This window comes from Hyla sarda, chromosome 12 (assembly GCF_029499605.1).
Source record: "Hyla sarda isolate aHylSar1 chromosome 12, aHylSar1.hap1, whole genome shotgun sequence".
NCBI classification, from domain to species: Eukaryota; Metazoa; Chordata; class Amphibia; order Anura; family Hylidae; genus Hyla; species Hyla sarda.
The window spans coordinates 26,093,511-26,116,742 of NC_079200.1; the positions used below are offsets into that span (position 1 = coordinate 26,093,511).

At 47.4% G+C, this 23,232-nt stretch overlaps 2 protein-coding genes across 13 annotated transcripts in view; one reads left to right on the forward strand and one right to left on the reverse strand.

Moving 5' to 3' along the window:
• Positions 1–23,232, forward strand: part of GRB7 (growth factor receptor bound protein 7) — a 265,456-nt gene that overhangs the window by 87,060 nt on the left and 155,164 nt on the right. The window lies entirely within an intron of this gene.
• LOC130297043 (nuclear factor 7, ovary-like) overlaps positions 1–23,232 on the reverse strand; it is a 58,492-nt gene that overhangs the window by 15,212 nt on the left and 20,048 nt on the right. For 5 of the 11 annotated variants that reach the window (XM_056549231.1, XM_056549225.1, XM_056549227.1 and 2 more), the window contains exons 2-3: positions 10,379–10,489; positions 6,333–7,402 (exon numbers count right to left, since the gene is read on the reverse strand). In XM_056549231.1, coding sequence (XP_056405206.1) covers positions 6,377–7,402; positions 10,379–10,429 — 1,077 coding nt within the window. In that variant the 5' untranslated portion in view covers positions 10,430–10,489 and the 3' untranslated portion in view covers positions 6,333–6,376. Of the gene's footprint in view, positions 1–6,332; positions 7,403–10,378; positions 10,490–10,730; positions 10,926–18,697; positions 19,080–21,345; positions 21,458–23,232 lie in introns of those variants that run through there. The other 6 variants (XR_008849376.1, XR_008849377.1, XM_056549226.1 and 3 more) reach the window with 5 other exon arrangements.

The following is a 23,232-nucleotide window of genomic DNA, read 5'->3' on the forward strand; positions in this document are numbered from 1 at the left end:
TGGCAGCACACTGAGGGATGAGGTTACATGCTGGACATACAAGTCTATTGAAAGATAGTGAGAGGAGAAGGAAGGGGCTGGAGAACGAAAGAAGCAGAGAGGCTTTAGGAGCTTACAGTGAGTATTAGATCTCGCCCCCAGGGCTTAATTCTTCCAAACTTAGACTGTTCAGTATTGTTCTATAATGTCCTCCATGCAGCTGTCGCTTCTGTGGGTGTGTATAGTTATAGAGGAGCAGATTTCCCTCTTCAGGTTGTGTGAAGTGTATGGTTATGTTCACACTATGGAATTCCCACGGAATTCCGCGGTGTGAACTTAACATTAGTGTGGATGGGTCTCCGCGAGACCCGTTCACACTGCGGAATTTCGTTGAATTTCATGAAATTGTTCAGCGCAAAGAAAGAACATGTTCATTCTTTGTGCGGAAGTCCGCGAGCACTGCATAGCCCTCAATGGTGACAGCGCAGTGCCGCGCTGTCCTACTGAGGCCTGCCAGTCTGTAGTGTGAACATACCCTATGGAAGACAGCATAGCAGCTGTTCTCTACCATTAGCTCAGGGACAGATTAAAATCTGAGATGGAGCCTGCAGAGCAGAAATCTGGTATAAAATGCCATACACAAGTTATGTAATGGCCAGAAATATACATGACAACTTATCATGAAAAGTACCTGTTGTTACCTGCAACAACAGGTACGTCATAAAGTTAGGCCAAAACGGCGACAGGATCATGGAGGCCAATAACAGATGGAGACCCTTGGAGCATTTACCCCATTTAAAGGGGTACTCCGCCCCTAGACATCTTATCCCCTATCCAAAGGATAGGGGATAAGATGTCAGATCGCTGCTGCAGCACCCCGCTATCATTACTGCGCAGAGCGAGATCGCTCTGCACGTAATGACGGGCAATACAGGGGCCGGAGCATCGTTACGTCATGGCTCCACCCCTTGTGACATCACGACCCGCCCCCATCAATACAAGTCTATGGGAGGGGGCGTGGCGGTCGTCACGCCCCCCCTGCCATAGACTTGCATTAAGGGGACGGGCCGTGATGTCATGAGGGGCGGAGCCATGACGTCACGCTGCTCCGGCCCCTATATCGCCCGTCATTACGCACAGAGCAAACTCGCTCTGTGCAGTAATGATGGCGGGGTGCCGCAGCGCGATCCCCGGGGTCCCCAGCAGCGGGAACCCAGCGATCTAACATCTTATCTTATAAGATGCCAGGGGTGGAGTACCCCTTTAACAATGTTATAATCCGGCCCTCTTGTGAGCAGGAATGTCAGGAAGTAAACAGTGATGAAATGCACTTCATTCAATCTAACAAAAAGATTGATTCCAGCGGAAGATAAGTGCTTGTTCACACTGTGGAATTCAAGTCAGAATCCACGAAGAATGTCCAACTTCATCCAATAACCTTGATGCTTTACTTGTTGTTTCCTTATTTTTATTTTTTTAGCCTTTGTCATATACCATATTGAAAAGACAAGTCTTGCACTAATAATAAGGCAAGAAAGGGGAGAGACTAAAACTTAGCTTTTACTGATTATAGATAAAAAAACAAATAACAAAACCAAGTGTAACCAAGTGTGTAGACCAAAGTCTAAAATGGCCGACTATATTCAAAAGAAGGCTATAACAGTCCTTCCATGGATATAATTAGTGAACAATGGTTATCCGGGGGCTATAAATCCAGCCTCACCATTGATAACTCTAAAGAATAGTATCAAGAATTATACACCTCAACATAAGGATGCCCAACGCGTTTCTGTCACAATGTAGTGACGTCATCAGGGGTAAAGCTTATGTAGTGGCCGAACTAGTGTGGTGCTATAATGCAAAAAGCCACACACTTATGTTCAGTCCAAGAACTCAGTGTTACATGTGAAAAATACTACTCAATCATAGTATATCCAAGGGGGATGGCAGCCCATGATATCAGGCATGCCTTTTTAAATCTTAATAAAAAACCCAGCCAGATGGATATATGTTTCAGCCGCGAGACCACAGGAACCTATAGAGGAGAAAAAGAAAGATACACATATTGTATATGCACTTCATAGTACTCGTTCCTGCAAAAGAAAATCCTCCCCATATTCTATGCATTTACTCACAGCCTTCCATGGACATGTCAGATTACCTGAAAGGAAAAAAATGCAAAAAGATCCCATTCAGCCAATTGATCCTACTATAGGGGAGGCAAGGCTAGGGATAGGGGTGAAAACCGCTCAGCGGGGTACTCACGGTCTCTATCTTTCGGCACATATGCGGTGCAGCGCGTACCTGCATTAGCAGGGAGCCGGACTGTTCGGCTTCAGAGCGCTGTCAACTCGTGTCAGCGGCGTCTGACGTAATATCCACTTCCCTTGCTGTGCCGCGTCAGAGCGGTCACACCCCCGTCTGACGTCAGTAAGGAGGGGCGTGGCCCTGTGCTCCGAGCCGCACTCGGTCAAGCAAGAGAAGATGCAAAGTAGAACAGTGATTTCTGGCACTCAGTACATAGAGTCCCGTCACTAGAAACACCCATAGCATATCTAATTGTATCAAAGCACCGAACCCACAGTCACAAACATAATGGTAAGTGGATAGGGTGTTAGAAAAATTGTATATATGATGATTTATACAAGTTGGAAAAAATAATAATAATAGTAATTAGGTAGCAAAGAGGAAAAAGTTATTCAGTGGGCCCAATGGAAGTATTGATATAGGGATACAAAGAGGTGGTTAGAATCGCAACGTATCCCTACACTAAATGGGACACTTGGCCACTGTTTATCGTGGCAAATGATAACCTGGTTGTATCCTTAAAATATCTCCATCAGTGATAGTCTTTTGCCCAAGGGAGATATTCTATTAATCAGTAAATGAGGAATATGATAGTTCTCAATAGGGCACACTCAGAGGAGAGGGGACAATGAAATCAAGCTGGAGGAGACACTGATAAAGGGCTATAGGGATGACTCCCTATATATATATTGAGGTGAGGGGTGGTAAAGAGGGAGTCCCTAAGGGGAAAATGAGTGTGGAGATAGCGGGGCCTAAGGACCTGTACGACCCTATTCTAGCTCTTAGCCCTACTCCTAGGCGGAATGGTCAGCCCTAAAAAGGGCGGTCCCGCTCACGAACCTCCTGGGCCTACAGATGCCCTAACTAGGGATAGTGACACTACCTCAGGAGGTCCGCTACAATACAATACATATACCATATGTATTTTCTCTTTAATATGTGATGCGGTAGAGTACACAATGATTAATTCAGGGTGTATTCACTAAGATTGTCTAAAGCAGTGGTCTTCAACCTGCGGACCTCCAGATGTTGCAAAAATACAACTCCCAGCATGCCCGGACAGCCGTTGGCTGTCCGGGCATGCTGGGAGTTGTTGTTTTGCAACATCTGGAGGTCCGCAGGTTGGAGACCACTGGTCTAAAGGAGCCGTGAACTTGAAAAAAGACACTGCCCATCCCTTGTTGTCATAACCCAATAACAGATCACATTTCTAAGCAGCCAGCAGCGGCTATGACATCTGTAGAGTTATTTTTAATACACAAGTAAAACATTGACTCATATTAACACTTTTATTACTTGTTATAAGTCAGCGAGGTTAGAGTGGTTCTTTAAGATTACATCCAAAGAAGTAAAAGAGATTGTACATTGTAAACTGTTCTCGATTTTGTCTCTTAAAGGATAGGATAGGGGATAAGTTTGAGATCGCGGGGGGTCCGACCGCTGGGGCCCCCTGCGATATCTCTGTACGGGGGCCAGGCTCTCCGGCCAGATAGCGGGTGTCGACCTCTGCACGAAATGGCAGCCGACACGCCCCCTCAATACATCTCTATGGCAGAGCCGGAGATTGCCGAAGGCAGCGCTTCGGCTCTGCCATAGAGTTATATTGAGGGGGCGTGTCGGCCGCCGGTTCGTGCGGAGGTCGACACGCCCCCTTCCAGCGGGCTGTCGGGGCCCCGTACAGGAGATCGCAGGGGGCCCCAGCGGTCGGACCCCCCGCGATCTGAAACTTATCCCATATCCTTAGGATAGGGGATAAGTTGTTCACCACTGGACTACTCCTTGAAAGTATCTTGGACAAAAACGTATTCCCTATCCTACGTATAGGGGATAAGTTTTCGATCGCGGGGGATCCGTGCACTGGAGCCTGTTTGGAGCCCTGGCTCTCCTCCACAGCGGCATGTCATGACCCCTGCCCGAAGCGGGGGCCGCCACGTGGCGCCCCCTCTTTCTATATAGCTTTATGGGAGAGCTGAAGATTTCTGAACGGCTTTCCCATAGAGCTATATAGGCACTGTAAATAAATCAGTGGGGTCCAGATTCTTATTCCAGTTATCAAAAATAAATGGTAAAATAACACAAATTTGGTCTAAAATCTTGGGAGTATAACATGATCAGACTAAATATTTTTATTCAAAATGCATCATCGGGCCAAGTTTGGCTCAAAAAATATTTAAAATGCTATAAAATATTTTCTCCATATATATATATATATATATATATATATATAAAACAATATATATATGGTACAACTTATGTTGCACTGGAAGTATTAAGAAAGAAGGTCAACAAATTTAGTATCTCCTATAAGAAAGGTAGAGCCAAGACAACTGTTTAGTCATCTTACATGAAATAGCATTACAGGGAGTCCTTCATGTCAGTGGAGAGTCATTATACACATGCAGTCACCTCTTATTGGAGAAATTGGAATAAGACCTAGTTGTTAAAATGGCGTGTCTAGTTAGAAATAAAGATTTGCCATAGACAATGGATAAAATAACCCAACAATTAAAGAGCACCCATAGTGGTTAACTGTCTACATTGAAGATATCAGATCAGCTAATCATTTAGTTAGACCACTAAAAACAGCAAGAATACAACAATACAGACAGAAGACAATGGTTTTCATAACCCATTTATACGGTGTCCATTTTAGGACATCATCAGTCGTCAGCCGTAACTCAGTCCTCCGTCAGGTGAAACGGCGTCCCGCCTCCTCCCTAGGGCCAATCTCCGTCAGCCGCAACTCCCTCCTTTGTCATCCTAAAGTCTCTCATCCGAAAATCAGTCATCGCTCAGACGAAACTCTCTGCTATACGGGTTCTGCTGTACACGCTATTCAGTGTCGGCTCTGCTATACAGACTCTGTAGAACATGTAGTGTCTGTAGTACATGTGCAAGTTTCACAGTTTCGATTCTGCTATACAGTGTTGTGCAGCGTCGGCTCTGCTATGCGGCAGGAAGTTGCGTCTGAGGGAGAATCGTCTGAGGCATGACGGCGTTTTGGACGAGGGAGTTTCGGATGAGGGAGGAGGGAATTGTGGCTGAAGGATGACGGCGATTGGTGTGAGGGAGGAGGCGGGACGCCATTACACCTGATGGAGGACGGAGTTACGGCTGATGACTGACGATGTCCTAAAATGGACACCGTACATTTATGTGATATTACATGTTGCAAGTGAAACAATTGCTATAAAGGGATCATCAATCAAGACTGGAGGGATGGAGAGAAGCTGTCAGAGACCACCCTGATGACTTGTGGTTCAGGCAGAAAGTGAAGACAAGTTTGCTTTGGCAGCAAAGGTGGGGAAGATGTGGAAGTCTGCCAATCTACAAACACATTAAGATTGAGTATCATTAATACCCTAAACATTTAAAAAAAAAAAAAACAAAGCAGAAAAAAAAAAAAAAAACACTTTTAGGCTAAGTTTCCACTTGCTTTTTTTTCTGGCAGTTTTTGGATTGCTGCCAATGCAGTTTTTGAGCCAAAGCCAGAAGTGTATTCAAAAGGAATAGGACATATAAAGGAAGGACTTAAACTTCTCCTCCCTTACGGATCCACTTCTGACTTTGGCTCAAAAACTGCAGTGGCAGTTTTCCAAAAACTGCCAGAAAAAAAAACAAGTGGAAACTTAGCCTTACTGCCCAATTGGACATTGGACATGATATATAAGGTTTTATATATCAACTGGCTCCAGAAAGATAAACAGATTTGTAAATTACTTCTATTTAAAAAAAAGTCTTAATCCTTTCAGTACTTATGAGCTGCTGAAGTTGAGTTGTTCTTTTCTGTCTAAGTGTTCTCTGATGACATGTGTCTGGGAAACTGTCCAGAGTAGAAGCAAATCCCCATAGCAAATCTCTTCTACTCTGTGCAGTTCCCGAGACAAGCAGAGATGTCAGCAGAGAGCACTGTTGTCAGACAGAAAAGAAAAACTCAACTTCAGCAGCTGATAATTATTAGAAGGAGTAAGATTGTTTTAATAGAAGTAATTTACCACTCTGTATAACTTTCTGGAGCCAGTTGATTAAAAAAAAAAAAAAAGTTTTTTCCTGGAATACCCCTAAGAATCCACACTTAATGTTATTTATCTTAGGCACATATAGTTAGTGGGCACCAGTCGTCTTCTCTTACAGGAACTCCAGGACAAAAAAAGGGAAACAGGGTCTCCTTAGCAAAACACAGAGACAATTGATGAAGGATGTCTGTAGTGCTGGCATCATAAAAGATCAGGTGACTTTTAAATAAATCCAAGCAAATCCCAATCCTCATAGGAGGAAAGTCATATGTTAACATCTCACAAGTGTTTCCGAGGCCATAATACACATTGTCGTCTTGTTTACGTAGAACCCAATAGCCATTGGATGAATTCAGCTCCCATGCACCCTTGCGTTCCACCGACTCCTTTACGACGCCTATGATCCAACTACTTTTATCGCCCACATTTACTTCCCAGTAGTGCCGACCAGACTTAAATCCTGGTGTCCCTAAAACATATAACCCTGGTTCAAAACATTGTGGAGACCCTTTTAATGTTTGAGGATTTGGCTCAAATCTCACTTTCTTGAGATCTGGGGATAAGACAAGATTCGGATGAGCACTTTGAGGATCAAACTTTATCTGTTCTGGTATTGGTTTCACCATATGTATCATCTCATTCCATATTCTGAGCCGCACGGGAGGCTCACCTATGTCCAGTTCCTCCTCAGGGTTTTCCAGCGTCTTCAACGTGTCTTCAATGACTTCTAGCTGGTCCACAGTTCTTGCCTTTTGGAGTTTCTCCATGAGGTGCACCAGGTTTAAGGTTTTCTCCTCCAACCTTTGCATGGCTAGGTCTTCTTGTTTCTTAAATGTGGCCAACTGCATCTCTTCCTCTATTTTCAGTAAACGATGACAGTCATTGTAGTTTTTACTGAGATTTAACTGGTGTAGTGCTTGGTTCTTTTGCATAGTGTTAATATTGCTGTGAATGTTACTGACTGTCCGCCATGACACCATCTGCATGTGGCAAAGTTGACTTCTGATATCGGAGATTGATAACTTGGATTCATCTGGTATTGGCTCCTTGACTTCATTCTCCGCTCTTGTTGGGTTAACTACTGCATCACTCTTGGTGGTCTACACAAAGAAGGACACAATGGGGGGAGATTTATCAAAACCAGTGCAGAGCAAAAGTTGCCCAGTTGCCTATAGCAACCAATCAGATTATTTCTTTCATTTTTCAGAGGTGTTGTTAAAGGCTGCCTTTCATCAAAAAAACTTTTGATATATTATAGATTAATAGCAAGAAGAGAAAGGAGTCCAGCGTCCGATAACTCAGAGGATGATATTTATTTCACCAGATGGTCATAACAGGAACACAAGGTACAGTGACACGTTTCGGCCTTACAACAAGGCCTTAGTCATGCACCATAAAAAACTTTTGATATATTATAGATTAATGTGTGCAGAATAACTTTTCAATAGCATGTTATTAAAAAATATGCTTCTTTCTATTTAATTTTCCACTTTGAAAAAATGACCACAAGGGGTCTCCCTACCAGTCTGTTTCATATCTTTCAGACTCATGCAGGAGTCCTAAATCTCAGACTGCAGCCGGTACACAGACAAACTCCCTGGCAGTGAGCAATGCTGAGTTTGTCTGTGTTCCGGCTGCAGTTTGAGATTTAGGACTCCTGCATGAGTCTGAAAGATATGAAACAGACTGGTAGGGAGACCCCTTGTGGTCATTTTTCAAAGTGGAAAATTAAATAGAAAGAAGCATATTTTTTTAAAACATGCTATTGGAAAGTTATTCTGCATACATTTATCTATAATATATCCAAAGTTTTTTTGATGAAAGGTACCCTTTAAAAATGAAAGAAGCGATCTGATTGGTTTCTATGGGCAACTTGGCAACTTTTCTTCTGGACAGGTTTTGATAAATCTCCCCCAATATCTGTTAGGAACCTTCACTTTATGATTAGCAACTTGAAGTGTCATCTAAAGTATCCTTTACCCTCTACTACAAATTGGTTTAAAAACACCCCATGACCATGCAGGTCCATTTTAATAATTACATTTTCCCGCAGCATCTTAATATATAGGATCCGTTTAATATAGGATCCGTTTAAGACCATCTTGGTTCACGTCATGGGACTGGACTCAACTTCCAGTGATTTCTCATTGACTATATATTGGGCTTTTCCAGACTCTTTGGATCTTGATCCACATTTCATTTGAACAGATTTACCATTCATGTTTGGAAGATATTTTTAGCTGTATGGCTTATTCTAGACTGGTACATGCATTTACAACTATTAGATTTAATGAAACACATATATAGTAAAACTTTACTGTTATAAGTAAAAAAAAAAAAATCTAAAAAATGATCTGATCAAAACAAAAACTTGACTGTTTCCTTAAAGGATTCCTTAAAGGGATACTCCTGTGGAAACCTTTTTTTTTTTTTTTTTTTAAATCAACTGATGCCAGAAAGTTAAACAGATTTGTAAATTACTTCTATTAAAAAAGTCTTAATCCTTCCAGTACTTATAAGCTGCTAATTACTACAGAGGAAATTCTTTCTCTTTGGAACACAGAGCTCTCTGCAGACATCACGAGCACAGTGCTCTCTGCTGACATCTCTGTCCATTTTAGGAACTGTCCAGAGCAGCATATGTTTGCTATGGGGATTTTCTCCTACTCTGGACAGTTCTTAAAAAGGACAGAGATGTCAGCAGAGAGCACTGTGCTCGTGATGTCAGCAGAATTAACTTTTTGGCATCAGTTGATTTAAAAAGGGTACTTCGCTGCTCAGCATTTGGAACAAATTGTTCCGAACACTGGGTGCGTGCGGTGGGGGGTTGTGACGTCATAGCACCGGCCCTCATGACGTCACGCCCCGCCCCCTCAATGCAAGTCTATGGGAGGGAGCGTGACAGCCATCACGCCCCCTCCCATAGACTTGCATTGAGGGGGCGGGACGTGACGTCATGAGGGGCGTGGTTATGACGTCACGAGCTCCCGGCGCCGGCTCTAAGCGTTCGGAACATTTTGTTCCAAACGCTGAGCAGCAGAGTACCCCTTTAAGTGCAGTAACTAACTGTGTGTAGTCTCTTTGTACTTTAGGCTTCCTTCCAGGAAGTAGCTTTCTGACAGCCATCAATATAAACTTTCTCTAGGAGCTGCTTTTTCTGTCACCTGGTCACATCGCAGGTCCACTCTCTAAGGTGCCCCTGACCACCAGTGAGAACCCACCATCCCTCTCACTGTGTAGATTGACTTGACTGAATCTCTTATTGTCAGGTGGGACCCGAATGTTAATTTCTCCATCGGTGATGTGACTGGCAGCTCAAAGTCTTCAGGCTTATAATCCACATATCATTTTTGCCTTTTAGGGTACGTTCCCAGCTGGCGTATTTCACGCTGCGCAAAATCTGCAGCAGCAGCGGGAAATACGCTGCGTATCCCTCGCTCACCATACACACACACACACTTTTCGGCGGCAGCCCTATGTGTGCAGTGAGTTTTGGAGGCGGAGCCGTGCGTCACAGTCACGCCGGGACATGGCCCCGCCTCCAAAACTCACTGCACACATAGGGCTGCCGCCGGAAAGCCTTGTGTGTATGGTGAGCGAGGGAGACGCAGCGTATTTCCCGCTGCTGCTGCAGATTTTGCGCAGCTTGAAATACGCTAAGTATACGCCAAGTAGGAACGTGCCCTTATATAAAAAGTTGAAAATCACAGAATGTTTCATTCATTAGTGAGATCAGGGAAGGAGGAAGTAACACGTTTCTTCTTCCGAATAAATAGAAGGGAACGACCCTATAATGGCTACTTTCAGTGGGGTTTCCATAAAGCCTGGTCTTTTTGTGACATGATTTGTAGGATTGTACCGGAAAAAACAAAATAGGCACGTCTTAAAGGGCCACCCCAGCTAGCAAGGAGTAAACCGTCCAAAAGGAGGGAATGGAGGTTTTCCTTCTTTCCCATTGTATATACAATATATATATATATATATATATATATATATATATATATATATCCATATTAAAAATAGTAGATAAATAACTTGTATTTGTTGTAAAATATAAGTAACTTAAGAACTAGTACCTCACAATCCTGCTGTGAAACTTCGGTATGACTTTCCCCCGTAGAGTCCATGGCACTAGGTTTTCGGTTTGGTTATCTGCTATAGTAAGACAATTTTCTCTTCTTCAAAACCTAAAAACAATATAGAAGATGTTATACCGAAAATGCAATTGCGCATACACTGAACCTCTAGGCCAGTGGTCTTCAACCTGCGGACCTCCAGATGTTGCAAAACTACAACTCCCAGCATGCCCGGACAGCCAACGGCTGTCCGGGCATGCTGGGAGTTGTAGTTTTGCAACATCTGGAGGTCCGCAAGTTGGAGACCACTGCTCTAGGCTTTACCCAGCTGAAATGACATTACAGTAAACACACAACGAGGTGCGCGATGAAGGTGGCCGGATCTCTTCTAATCTAGTCGTTCTCTGGCTGCTGTGACACTACGGCACCCAGCATGTTTTGACAGCACCAAGCTCCATTTGGGGGGTCTTCCTGCAGCTCTTTTTGTTCAGATTGGTATAGTCACAAGCCCAACACAAGCTCAGATCATGGATGCAGAATAACTATACTACAAGGCAATCAAGACTGTCAGGTACATGTGATGCACATTGAGGGAAATGAGCCTTAAAGAGGTACTCCACTGTAAGACATCTTATCCCCTATTTAAAGGGGTATTACCGTGCTGACAACTTATCCCCTATCTAAAGGATAAGGGAAAAGTTGCCTGATCACGCAGGGTCCTGCTGCTGGGGACCCCCGCGATCTCGAACGCAGCACCCCGCTCTCATCAGGCCCCGGAGCGAACATCCGCTCCGGGTCTGATGACGGGGCCGGTGATCGTGACGTCACAGCTCCGCCCCCGTGTGACGTCACGCTCCGCCCCTCAATGCAAGTCAATGGCAGGGGGCGAGACAGCTGCCATAGACTTACATTGAGGGGCGGAGCGTGATGTTACATGGGGGCGGAGCTGTGACATCACGATACTCCGGCCCCGTGATCGGCAGTCATCAGACCCGGAGAGATGTTCGCTCCGGGGCCTGATGAGAGCGGGGTGCTGCGTGCGAGATCGCGGGGGTCCCCAGCGGCGGGACCCCGCCCGATCAGGCAACTTATCCCCTATCCTTTACCTATCCTTATCCTTTAAATAGGGGATAAGATGTCTGATTTCGGGGGGTCCCACTCCTAAGCAACGCTCCCCCCCCCCCCAAAGCACCCGGCACTCTAAACAAACGCCAGGTTCCTGCGGCAGTGGTCGTGCTGTCACGGCCATGCCCCCTCCATTCATATCTATGGGAGAGGGCGTGTCTGCCAGCACGCCCCCCTCCATTAGACATAAATGGCATAGCATGATGGCATGAGGGGCGTGGCTATGAGGTCACAATCATGGCCTCCAGCTCCGAATGTTCTGAACAAAATGCCGGAGCACTGGAATACCCCTTTAATAAAGTACCATCCTAAACACATATGAACAGTATACTGGTACGGGGATAACTTTACATATTCACACTAGGGGTACGTTCACACATAGTATATAGGCTGAAGATTTTATCACTGGCTTAACAGCAGAGATCCGCAACATATATAGCACGTGTGTGAACATACCCCTAAAGAGGTATTCCAAACTTATTAATTGATGACATATTACTAGACTATATGATTAGGAAAGAATCTGAATTCTTAGATCCTAAGGGTTATCCAGGAATAGAAAAACAGAGCTAATTTCTTTAAAAAAAAACAGCTCCTCGTCTGTCCCCAGGTTGGGTGTAGTATTACAACATGGCTCCATTCACTTCAATGGAAATGATCTGCGGAACCACACCCAACCTGGAGACAGACGAGGAGCAGTTTTTGAAATAAATTAGCTCTGTTTTTCTATTCCTGGATAACCTCTTTAAAGTGGTACTCCGCCCCTAGGCATCTTATTCCCTATCCGCCCCTATAAAACAAAAGAAGAACAGGCGCTCCCTTGTGGAGAATCAACGGGATCACAGATGTGTGGGGAGGGAGGGTAAAATGAAGGCTCACCCTGCCAAGTTGTGCAAATTCCCACACAACAAGGATATGCGTTTTGCTGTAGTGAAATAGGTCTGCATCCTTCCTGGAAATGATAGGGATGTGAGGGCGAAAATTTCAGGGGTGCAGGAATGTAGGCGCTGACCAAGAAGGGGACCAATGAAGCCAGGTAGGTAACGAACAGTTTTAATCCAATGCAACGCGTTTCACCGCGCTTGCACGGTTTCATCAGGCATAGCAAACACTTCACAGGAAGGGGTTTATATACACACAGGTATTAACCCCTGCCTGACCAAGCGAAATTAGTAAAATACAGGATAATATCATAATAAAAGAAAACAAGGAAATGTGTACATGTAATAGAAATAAATAACATTAAAAAAATGTTAAAAAAAAATATACAGCATTAAAAAACATCTCTTCTAATTTCTATTCTTGTTTTTTAATGCTGTACTTTTTTTTTTAAAGGGGTAGTCCAGTGGTGAAAAACTTATCCCCTATCCTAAGGATAGGGGATAAGTTTGAGATCGCGGGGGGTCCGACCGCTGGGGCCCCCTGCTCTCCGCCCAGATAGCGGGTGTCGACCCCTGCACGAAGCGGCGACCGACACGCCCCCTCAATACATCTCAATGGCAGAGCCGGAGATTGCCGAAGGCAGCGCTTCGACTCTGCCATAGAGTTCTATTGAGGGGGCGTGTCGGCCGCCGCCTCATGGGGAGGTCGACACGCCCCCTTCCCGCGGGCTGTCGGGGCTTCGTACAGGAGATCGCAGGGGGCCCCAGCGGTCGGACCCCCCGCGATCTGCAACTTATCCCCTATCCTTAGGATAGGGGACAAGTTGCTCACCACTGAGTCACCACTGGACTACTCCTTTAACATTTTTTTTAACATTTTTTTAATGTTATTTATTTCTATTACATGTACACATTTCCTTGTTTTCTTTTATTATGATATTATCCTGTATTTTGCTAATTTCACTTGGTCAGGCAGGGGTTAATACCTGTGTGTATATAAACCCCTTCCTGTGAAGTGTTTGCTATGCCTGATGAAACCGTGCAAGCGCGGTGAAACGCGTCGCATTGGATTAAAACTGTTCGTTACCTACCTGGCTTCATTGGTCCCCTTCTTGGTCAGCGCCTAAATTCCTGCACCCCTGAAGTTTTCGCCCTCACATCCCTATCCGCCCCTAGGCATCTTATCATCCTGCTCCCTCCCATAGACTTGCATGGAGGGGGCAGCGTGACATCGCGCACCTCCGGCCCCTTCATCGCTAGTCATCAGGCATGCAGTGAAGCTTGCTCCGTGCACCAGATGACACGTGGTGCTGCAGGAGAGATCGCGGGGGTCCCCAGCGGCGGGACCCCCCCCTCGATCAGACATCTTATCCCCTATCCTTTGGAAAGGGGAGAAGATATCTAGGGGCGGAGTATCCCTTTAAGAACTGCGCAGCTGATTCAGCACTGTGGTCTTATTGCCTACACAGTTGAACCCGATGTTCAGGAGAACAGCAGCACAGCTTAATTCTAGTGAATAGAGATGACTGCAGTTCCCTGGATAGTCGAGTGGCTAGGAGTGCTGATGAAAATCAGGAAAAAAACGTAAAGGGGTGCAATGCCAAATCATTATTGACGTCACAGAGGTAGGACCCCGTCCGATCATAAAGTGATGTCATATCCTAGAGATTTGTCATCATTTTAAAAGATTGGAATACCCCTTTAATGCAAGCATGTATGTAAGGCAGTGGTCTCAAACTGTGGACCTCCAGATGTTGCAATACTTCAACTCCAAGCATGTTGGACTATATAGTAGTATTTGGTATAGGTCAGTGTTTCCCAACCAGGGGTGCCTCCAGCTGTTGCAAAACTACAACTCCCAGCATGCCCGGACAGCCAACGGCTGTCCGGGCATGCTGGGAGTTGTAGTTTTGCAACAGCTGGAGGCACCCCTGGTTGGGAAACACTGACCTATACTAAATACTACTATATATTCCAACATGCTGGGAGTTGTAGTTTTCGTTTGGGGCAGCTGCTGAGCCACAGGCTGTATCAGGGCATGCTGAGAGTTGTAGTTAGCAACTAACTGCAACTCCCGAATTTGAAGAGTAGCTGTCATCAAACCATATTTTCTAAACTAACTCAGATTATAACTACTAACTACTCCTAACACCCCTCCGGCCCTTGAAAAAAAATATTTCCGAGCTTTAAAAAGCTGAGTATCATACCTTCCCCCTTGCTCACACTGTGTGAGCTCCCGGCAGGAGAAAGTGGGCGTTCCCCAGCAGGCGCGACATTACTGATGCCTGCGAGAGCTGTGCCTCGCCATGCCCGACATGCACTTCCTGAGTTTGGTCTCCTGCCAGGCCAGGAGGAGACCAAACTAACTATTTGACTTGCGGCAGGGAACAAAACAGAGCCACTGTTACGCCTAGCGCTCCGGGTCCCCGCTCCTCCCCGGAGCGCTCACGGCGTCTTTCTCCCTGCAGCGCCCCGGTCAGTCCCGCTGACCGGGAGCGCTGCACTGTCATGGCCGTCGGGGATGCGATTCGCACAGCGGGACGCGCCCGCTCGCGAATCGCATCCCAGGTCACTTACCCGTCCCGGTCCCCTGCTGTCTTGTGCTGGCGCGCGCGGCTCCGCTCTCTAGGGCGTGCGCGCGCCAGCTCTCTGAGACTTAAAGGGCCAGTGCACCAATGATTGGTGCCTGGTCCAATTAGCTTAATTGGCTTCCATCTGCTCCCTGGCTATATCTGATCTCCTCCCTTGCCGGATCTTGTTGCCTTGTGCCAGTGAAAGCGTTTAGTGTGTCCAAAGCCTGTGTACCTGAACTTCTGCTATCCATCCTGACTACGAACCTTGCCGCCTGCCCCCGACCTTCTGCTACGTCTGACCTTGCCTCTGCCTAGTCCTTCTGTCCCACGCCTTCTCAGCAGTCAGCGAGGTTGAGCCGTTGCTAGTGGATACGACCTGGTTGCTACTGCCGCAGCAAGACCATCCCGCTTTGCGGCGGGCTCTGGTGAAAACCAGTAGCCTCTTAGAACCGGTCCACTAGCACGGTCCACGCCCATCCCTCGCTGACACAGCGGATCCACAACCCGCTAGCCGAATCGTGACAGTAGATCCGGCCATGGATCCCGCTGAGGTGCCGCTGCCAAGTCTCGCTGACCTTCCCACGGTGGTCGCTCAGCAATCGCAGCAGATTGCCCAACAAGGACAGCAGCTGTCGCAGTTGACCGCCATGTTACAGCAACTTCTGCCTCTGCTACAGCAGCAACCATCTCCTCCGCCAGCTCCTGCACCTCCTCCGCAGCGAGTGGCCGCTCCTAGCCTCCGCTTGTCCCTGCCGGACAAATTTGATGGGGACTCTAAACTTTGCCGTGGATTTTTGTCTCAGTGTTCCCTGCATATGGAGATGTTGTCGGACTTGTTTCCTACAGAACGGTCTAAGGTGGCGTTTGTAGTAAGCCTTCTTTCAGGAAAGGCCTTGTCTTGGGCCACACCGCTCTGGGACCGCAATGATCCTGCCACAGCCTCAGTCCAGTCCTTTTTCGCTGAAGTCCGGAGTGTCTTCGAGGAGCCAGCCCGAGCTTCTTCTGCCGAGACTGCCCTGTTGAACCTGGTCCAGGGTAATTCTTCAGTGGGCGAGTACGCCATCCAATTTCGTACTCTTGCTTCCGAGTTATCATGGAATAACGAGGCTCTCTGCGCGACCTTTAAAAAAGGCCTATCCAGTCGCATCAAGGATGTGCTGGCCGCACGAGAGATTCCTGCCAACCTGCAAGAACTCATCCATTTGGCTACCCGCATTGACATGCGTTTTTCTGAGCGACACCAAGAGCTCCGCCAGGAAAAAGACTTAGATCTCTGGGCACCTCTCCCACAGTATCCGTTGCAATCTACGCCTGGGCCTCCCGCCGAGGAGGCCATGCAAGTGGATAGGTCTCGCCTGACCCAGGAAGAGAGGAATCGCCGTAGGGAAGAAAATCTCTGTCTTTACTGTGCCAGTACCGAGCATTTCTTGGTGGATTGCCCTATCCGTCCTCCACGTCTGGGAAACGCACGCACGCACCCAGCTCACGTGGGTGTGGTGTCTCTTGGTTCCAAGTCTGCTTCTCCACGTCTCACGGTGCCCGTGCGAATTTCTCCTTCAGCCAACTCCTCCCTCTCAGCCGTGGCCTGCTTGGACTCTGGTGCCTCTGGTAATTTTATTTTGGAGTCGTTTGTGAATAAATTCAGCATCCCGGTGACCCGTCTCGTCAAGCCGCTCTACATTTCCGCGGTCAATGAAGTCAGACTGGATTGCACCGTGCGTTACCGCACAGAACCCCTCCTGATGTGTATTGGACCCCACCACGAAAGGATTGAGCTCTTCGTTCTCCCCAACTGTACCTCTGAGGTCCTCCTCGGTCTGCCATGGCTCCGGCTTCATTCTCCCACCCTTGATTGGACCACCGGGGAGATCAAGAACTGGGACTCTGCCTGCCTTAGGAAGTGCCTCTCCCCCCCTCCCAGTCCCGTCAGGCAAGCCTCTGTGCCTCCTCATGGCTCCCGTCCTTGTGTCACCCTGCCCCGTGCCAAGCTTCACCCTCTGCCCTCCCTCCCCATTCCAACTCCTGCTGTACTGCCTGCCGTTGAGGAAACCCTCCATTCTTTCCCGGTGTCCTCATCCCAGGGGAGGCAGTTACCGGACAAAAAAAAGGGGAGACCTAAGGGGGGGGGTACTGTTACGCCTAGCGCTCCGGGTCCCCGCTCCTCCCCGGAGCGCTCACGGCGTCTTTCTCCCTGCAGCGCCCCGGTCAGTCCCGCTGACCGGGAGCGCTGCACTGTCATGGCCGTCGGGGATGCGATTCGCACAGCGGGACGCGCCCGCTCGCGAATCGCATCCCAGGTCACTTACCCGTCCCGGTCCCCTGCTGTCTTGTGCTGGCGCGCGCGGCTCCGCTCTCTAGGGCGCGCGCGCGCCAGCTCTCTGAGACTTAAAGGGCCAGTGCACCAATGATTGGTGCCTGGTCCAATTAGCTTAATTGGCTTCCATCTGCTCCCTGGCTATATCTGATCTCCTCCCTTGCACTCCCTTGCCGGATCTTGTTGCCTTGTGCCAGTGAAAGCGTTTAGTGTGTCCAAAGCCTGTGTACCTGAACTTCTGCTATCCATCCTGACTACGAACCTTGCCGCCTGCCCCCGACCTTCTGCTACGTCTGACCTTGCCTCTGCCTAGTCCTTCTGTCCCACGCCTTCTCAGCAGTCAGCGAGGTTGAGCCGTTGCTAGTGGATACGACCTGGTTGCTACTGCCGCAGCAAGACCATCCCGCTTTGCGGCGGGCTCTGGTGAAAACCAGTAGCCTCTTAGAACCGGTCCACTAGCACGGTCCACGCCCATCCCTCGCTGACACAGCGGATCCACAACCCGCTAGCCGAATCGTGACAGCCACCTAGTGGCCGTTTTTTCATTCACATTAAATGCATGTAAAGGTTGATAATTTTAACAGCAAGTAAATAGCAAAGTGTCTTATAATTACATAAGGAACAATATATTAAAAGTTTAGTTTGGAGACAGGTACTCTTTAATAAAAAAAATTAAAAAGCGATCAAAAAGTTCCATCAAAACAAAAATGGTCCTGTTAAAAACTACAGATCGGGGGCGCAAAAAATGAGCCCTCATAAGGAGAAATAAAAAAGTAATAGGGGTCAGAATAGGACAACATTTCCCCCGCAAATGTGTATCTTGTGATGTTATGCATATATAATTAATTATGCAAATTAGCATGGCCGGTATTTTTTTCCAAGAAAGGTCCCTACTGACATTACGGGGGCCTAAGACACAAATTGCATTATTAAAGTATGATTTTAAAATGGGCACTGTCATGAAAACAAAAAATTGATATGTTGTAGTACTTAAGTACGGGGAGGGGGTACTCTGGGTGAACTAAGGGGGAGTGAGTTGAGCGGCGCGACGGGGCCGGGGGTTGCGGGCTGCGCGGCGGGGAGCGGTATGTGCTCCGGTGTTCACCTATACAGGGTGCCTCCAGTTGTTTCCCCACTACAACTCCCAGCATGGTGGGAGTTGCAGTGGGGAAACAGCTGGAGGCGCCCTGTATAGGTGAACTACGGGCGGAAGTGCTGGCCCCAGCAGGCATCAGTGACGTGGTGTCTGCTGGGGAAGTCTGCCTGGTAGTGAGCACGCTACCAGGCAGACAAAAAAGCATTTTTAATATGTAAAAAAAAAAATTAAAGGCAGGGAGGGGGTTAGGGATAGATGGGTAATAGGCAGGGACAGAAAAAAAAAAAAAGTGATGGTGGGAGCTACCCTTTAAGCTTCTGTTGAACTTACCATTTCATGTCCAACGCTTCGTCGTTCTTTTCCTCCAGTATATGAAGCCACCGTGGCAGCTGCACCTAGAAAGTTCCTGGAAGCCTTCAGCTGTCTGAGTATGCAAATCTCCCAGTCTGCCCACAATGTAGACTAGTTTCGCTTTCATGGGCTTGCTGAGTTTCGTTTCTGACTTGCTGCTCAAAGGTCTGATGTGGGGAGGAGAGTGACCTGTAGTAGCCACCCCCTCTGCACCCAGTCCTCCCAACCATCGTCACTTCCTGCCGCTGGAACTCAAGCTTGTGTGTCACAGGGAGGAAGTGGAGTTCAAGCCTTTATATACAGAGAAGAGGTTATGTAGACATAGCTCCCAAATGTCCCTCTTATGGAGGGACGGTCCCTACTTTTGACTCTCTGGGGGAGATTCATCAAAATCTGTCTAGAGGAAAAGTTGACCAGTTGCCCATAGCAACCAATCAGATCTCTTCTTTCATTTTTCAGAGGTCCTTTTAAAAATGAAAGCAGCGATCTGATTGGTTGATATGGGCAACTGGTCAACTTTTTCTCTGCACAGGTTTTGATATATCTCTTCTCTGTCCCTCTTTGCTCCTTAAAGGGGTACTCCGCCCCTAAACATCGTATCCCCTATCCAAAGGAGCTGTCACGCCCCCTCCCATAGACTTGCATTGAGGGGCAGAGTGTAACGTCACACGGGGGGGTGGAGTCGTGACGTCACAATCTTCCGTACCCGTGGTCGAGATGGACTCAGCCTGAGGACCTCCAGCCGTTCCGGAAGCCACTAAAGGTGGGTGCCGCATAGTAGATCCCGGGGGTCCCCAGCGATCTGACATCTTATCCCCTATCCTTTGGATAGGGGATAAGATGTCTAGGGGCGGAGTATCCCTTTAAAGGGGTACTCCACCCCTAGACATCTTATCCCCTATCCAAAGGATAGGGGATAAGATGTCTGATGGCGGGGGTCCCGCTGCTGGGGATCCCTGCTATCTCCCTGCTGCACCCAACTTTGTGAGGTCTTCGCAGCGCTGGAGGCTCTGAGTGTGAAGCGGCGGGACCCCCCGCGATACGACATCTTATCCCCTATCCATTGGATAGGGGATAAGATGTCTAGGGACGGAGTACCCCTTTAACCCCTTGCCTCCTCAGGACATATACGTATGTCCTGGGAAGGGGAGCAGCTGCGGAGTGGTATTGTGACGACATCCCGCTCCATACCGCGCGGCCCCCAGCTGGAATCAACAGCTTGGGGCTGCAGCTAATGGCCTGCAGCGGCTATTAACCCTTTAGATCCCGCAATCAAAGCTGATTGCGGGACCTAAAGCCGGCAACTCAATGTTGCCGGCTGGTTGCTATGGGTGATCGAGACCACCGCGGGTCCTGATCACCTTAACTGACAGCCAGAGGGTCCTTACCTTTCTCCGGATCTTCTTTGTGTCGCTCTAAACATGTCCCCATGATAGCTCTTTATCTCATTCCTGGTCCCCAGTATGGCTCTCCATCATAGAGCAACAGACCGCAGATAAAACTGATCAATGCTGTGTAATAGCACACCATTGATCAGTGTTAGGAATCAAAAGATTCCATGTTATGGTCCCCTATAGGGACAAAAAAAAAATGTAAAAATTTTAAAAAGTTGTAAATGGGTATAACCCACTCCCCCTAATAAAAGTTTGAATCACCTCCCTTTTCCTATTTTATAAATAAAATAACGTAAAAATAATACAAAATAAACATATGTGGTATCGCCGCGTGCATAAATTTCTGAATTATTAAAATATAATGTTAATTAAACCGCACGGTAAATGGGGTAAATGTAAAAAAATCCAGTATTGCACATTTTTGATCACTTCATATATCAGAAAAAATCCATAAAAGGTGATAAAAAAAAAGTCAAAAGCAAAAATGGTACCGTTAAAGTTAAAAAAGTTATATTTTTTTCACTAGCAAAATAAAACCTATATAAATTCTGTTTCGCTTTAATCGTACGGACCTACAGAATAAAGATAAAGGCCCTCATTTACTATTGTAAACCCGACTTGTTTTGTCGGGTTTTTTTGGCGCATCTTTGTCTGCGACATGTGCGCCAGTCTGCGACACGATGCAACATTTTTTCCCGACCGACCCGATGTGGATTCTCCCAAACACGAAAAAGGGGCGTAACCCGACATTTCTGAGCTTTCCCACGTATTTATAAAGGTTTCCAACCCGAATTTGTTGAATTGTTGTGGATTTTTTCCCGACAACTCAGAGGAGTTGGAAACCAAAACCAACAAAACCCACGTGCGACAAACAGGATGCGACATAATAATAAATACCAGGGGGAAAAAGCAGTCGGGTAAGAAAGCAACATAGACGTACAACCCGATTTTCTAAGTAAATGAGGGCCCATGTGTCATTTTTATCGGAAAGTGCACGTAGAAACGCAACCGTCTAAAAGTTGCATAATTGGTTTTTTTCCCAATTATTTTTTCCCATATACCGTATATGCTCGAGTATAAGCCGAGTTTTTCAGCACGATTTGTCGTGCTGAAAACACCCCCCTCGGCTTATACGCGAGTGAACTCTCTGCCTGTTAATTCCTTCTCAGTGGTCTTCAAGACGAGTGTCGGGCCTTCGTCATCATCCAGACCCCCCTTTAGTTTTCTACTCACCTCCCTTCGGTGGGAAGGAAGGGTGCGCTGGTCCGGGCCATCAATGCTGCAGGGACCGTCAGGTGGGGAGGGTTAATTGTTCCGGGCTGTCCATCTTCACCGGGAGGCCCTCTTCTAGCCCCGGACTAGTGACGTTGCCTTGACGACGACGCACAGGGACGTCCATGCGCAGCAGACGTCCGTCATGTCCCTGCGCATGAACGTCCTTGTGCGTTGTCATCTCGGAGCGCAGAAGAGCGCCTCCCGGTGAAGATGTACAGCCCAGAACGACTAACCCTCCCCACCGGACGGTCCCTGCAGCATAGATGGCCCGGACCAGCTCACCCTTCCTTCCCACTGAGGGGAGAAAACTAAAGGGGGGGGGGGGGGTCTGGATGAGGAAGGCCGCAGGGGTCTTCAACCTGAGGACCTCCAGATGTTTCAAAACTACAACTCCCAGCATGCCCGGACAGCCGATGGCTGTCCGGGCATGCTGGGAGTTGTAGTTTTGCAACATCTGGAGGTCCACAGGTTGAAGACCACTGATGAAGGGATTGACAGGCGGTGATGATGTCGGGGGTGTTAATGACGGGGGTCTGGATGATGACGGGGGTCTGGATGATGACATGGGGGGATGATGTATTTCCCACCCTAGGCTTATAGTCAAGTCAATAACTTTTCCTGGGTTTTTGGGGTGAAATTAGGGGCCTCGGCTTACATTCGGGTCGGCTTATACTCGAGTATATACGGTATGTACTGTATATGCTTATTTTTCAGGCCTGCAGCTGAGATCTACCACTACCGTATATGGGTATATACCTGTATGGGGGGGAGGTTATTGGTCTGTGTATAGGTGTTTTGTTTTTTTGTTTTTGTAACAGTATGTTGATATGTAGTCTTGGTGTGGTGGAAAAATGGTTTTGGAATCCTCACAATGTCAATGTTGCAGGAGGTTATATCAGTGCTGGAGCGTTATATGAGGAGCAACGAATATCAGTCACATATGATGTAATGTCTCTGGAGGTTATACAGTGATCCCTCAACTTACAATGGCCTCAGGTTACAATATTTTTGGCATTTAATGGTCTTTTCTGGACCATTGTAACTTGAAACCAGACTTAAAGGGTTACTCCGGCTCTAAGACAACTTATCCCCTATCCAAAGGATAGGGGATAAGATGTTGTATCGCGGGGGTCCCGCTGCTGGGGACCCTCCCAATCTCTCATTCTGCACCCACCTTTTTGAGCTCTCTGCAGGGCTGGAGGCTCCAAGTGTGAAGCGTTACAGCCACGGGGCCGGAGTATCGTCACGCCCCCTCTCATAGACTTTCATTGAGGGGGCGGGGCGTGACATCACATGGGCAGCGGAGTCGTGATGTCACGATACTCCGGCCCTGTTGTCGTAACGCTTCACACTTTAAGCCTCCAGCACTGCGAAGAGCTCACAAAGGTGGGTGCGGAATGAGAGATTGCGGGACCCCTGTGATCAGACATCTTATCCCCTATCCTCTGGATAGGGGATAAGTTGTCTTAGGGTCGGAGTACCCCTTTAAACAAACACTTACATTGATGCGATCTAAGGTGATACAAGGTGCTCAACCCCAAGTGCAGTTGTGCACCTACGTTGGCGTGGAGGACCTGCACCTATGGATAACAATGTGGTCTCACAGCTGTGGTTATGTAGACAATGACAATAACTAACCCTCAAAACTGATGTAAAATTGAGACATTCACCAGTATATCCTTATATGAAGGACACACCTGAGCCCGCACACCACGCCAAGGTTTCTCAAATGGTGCGGGACCTAACACTAACCTACCTGGCCAGATAATTAAAACCAGGAACCAAATTACGGCAGCCATAGGCCCGACTTGCAGATTGCTTCTCCAGTGTGGACTGATCACACAT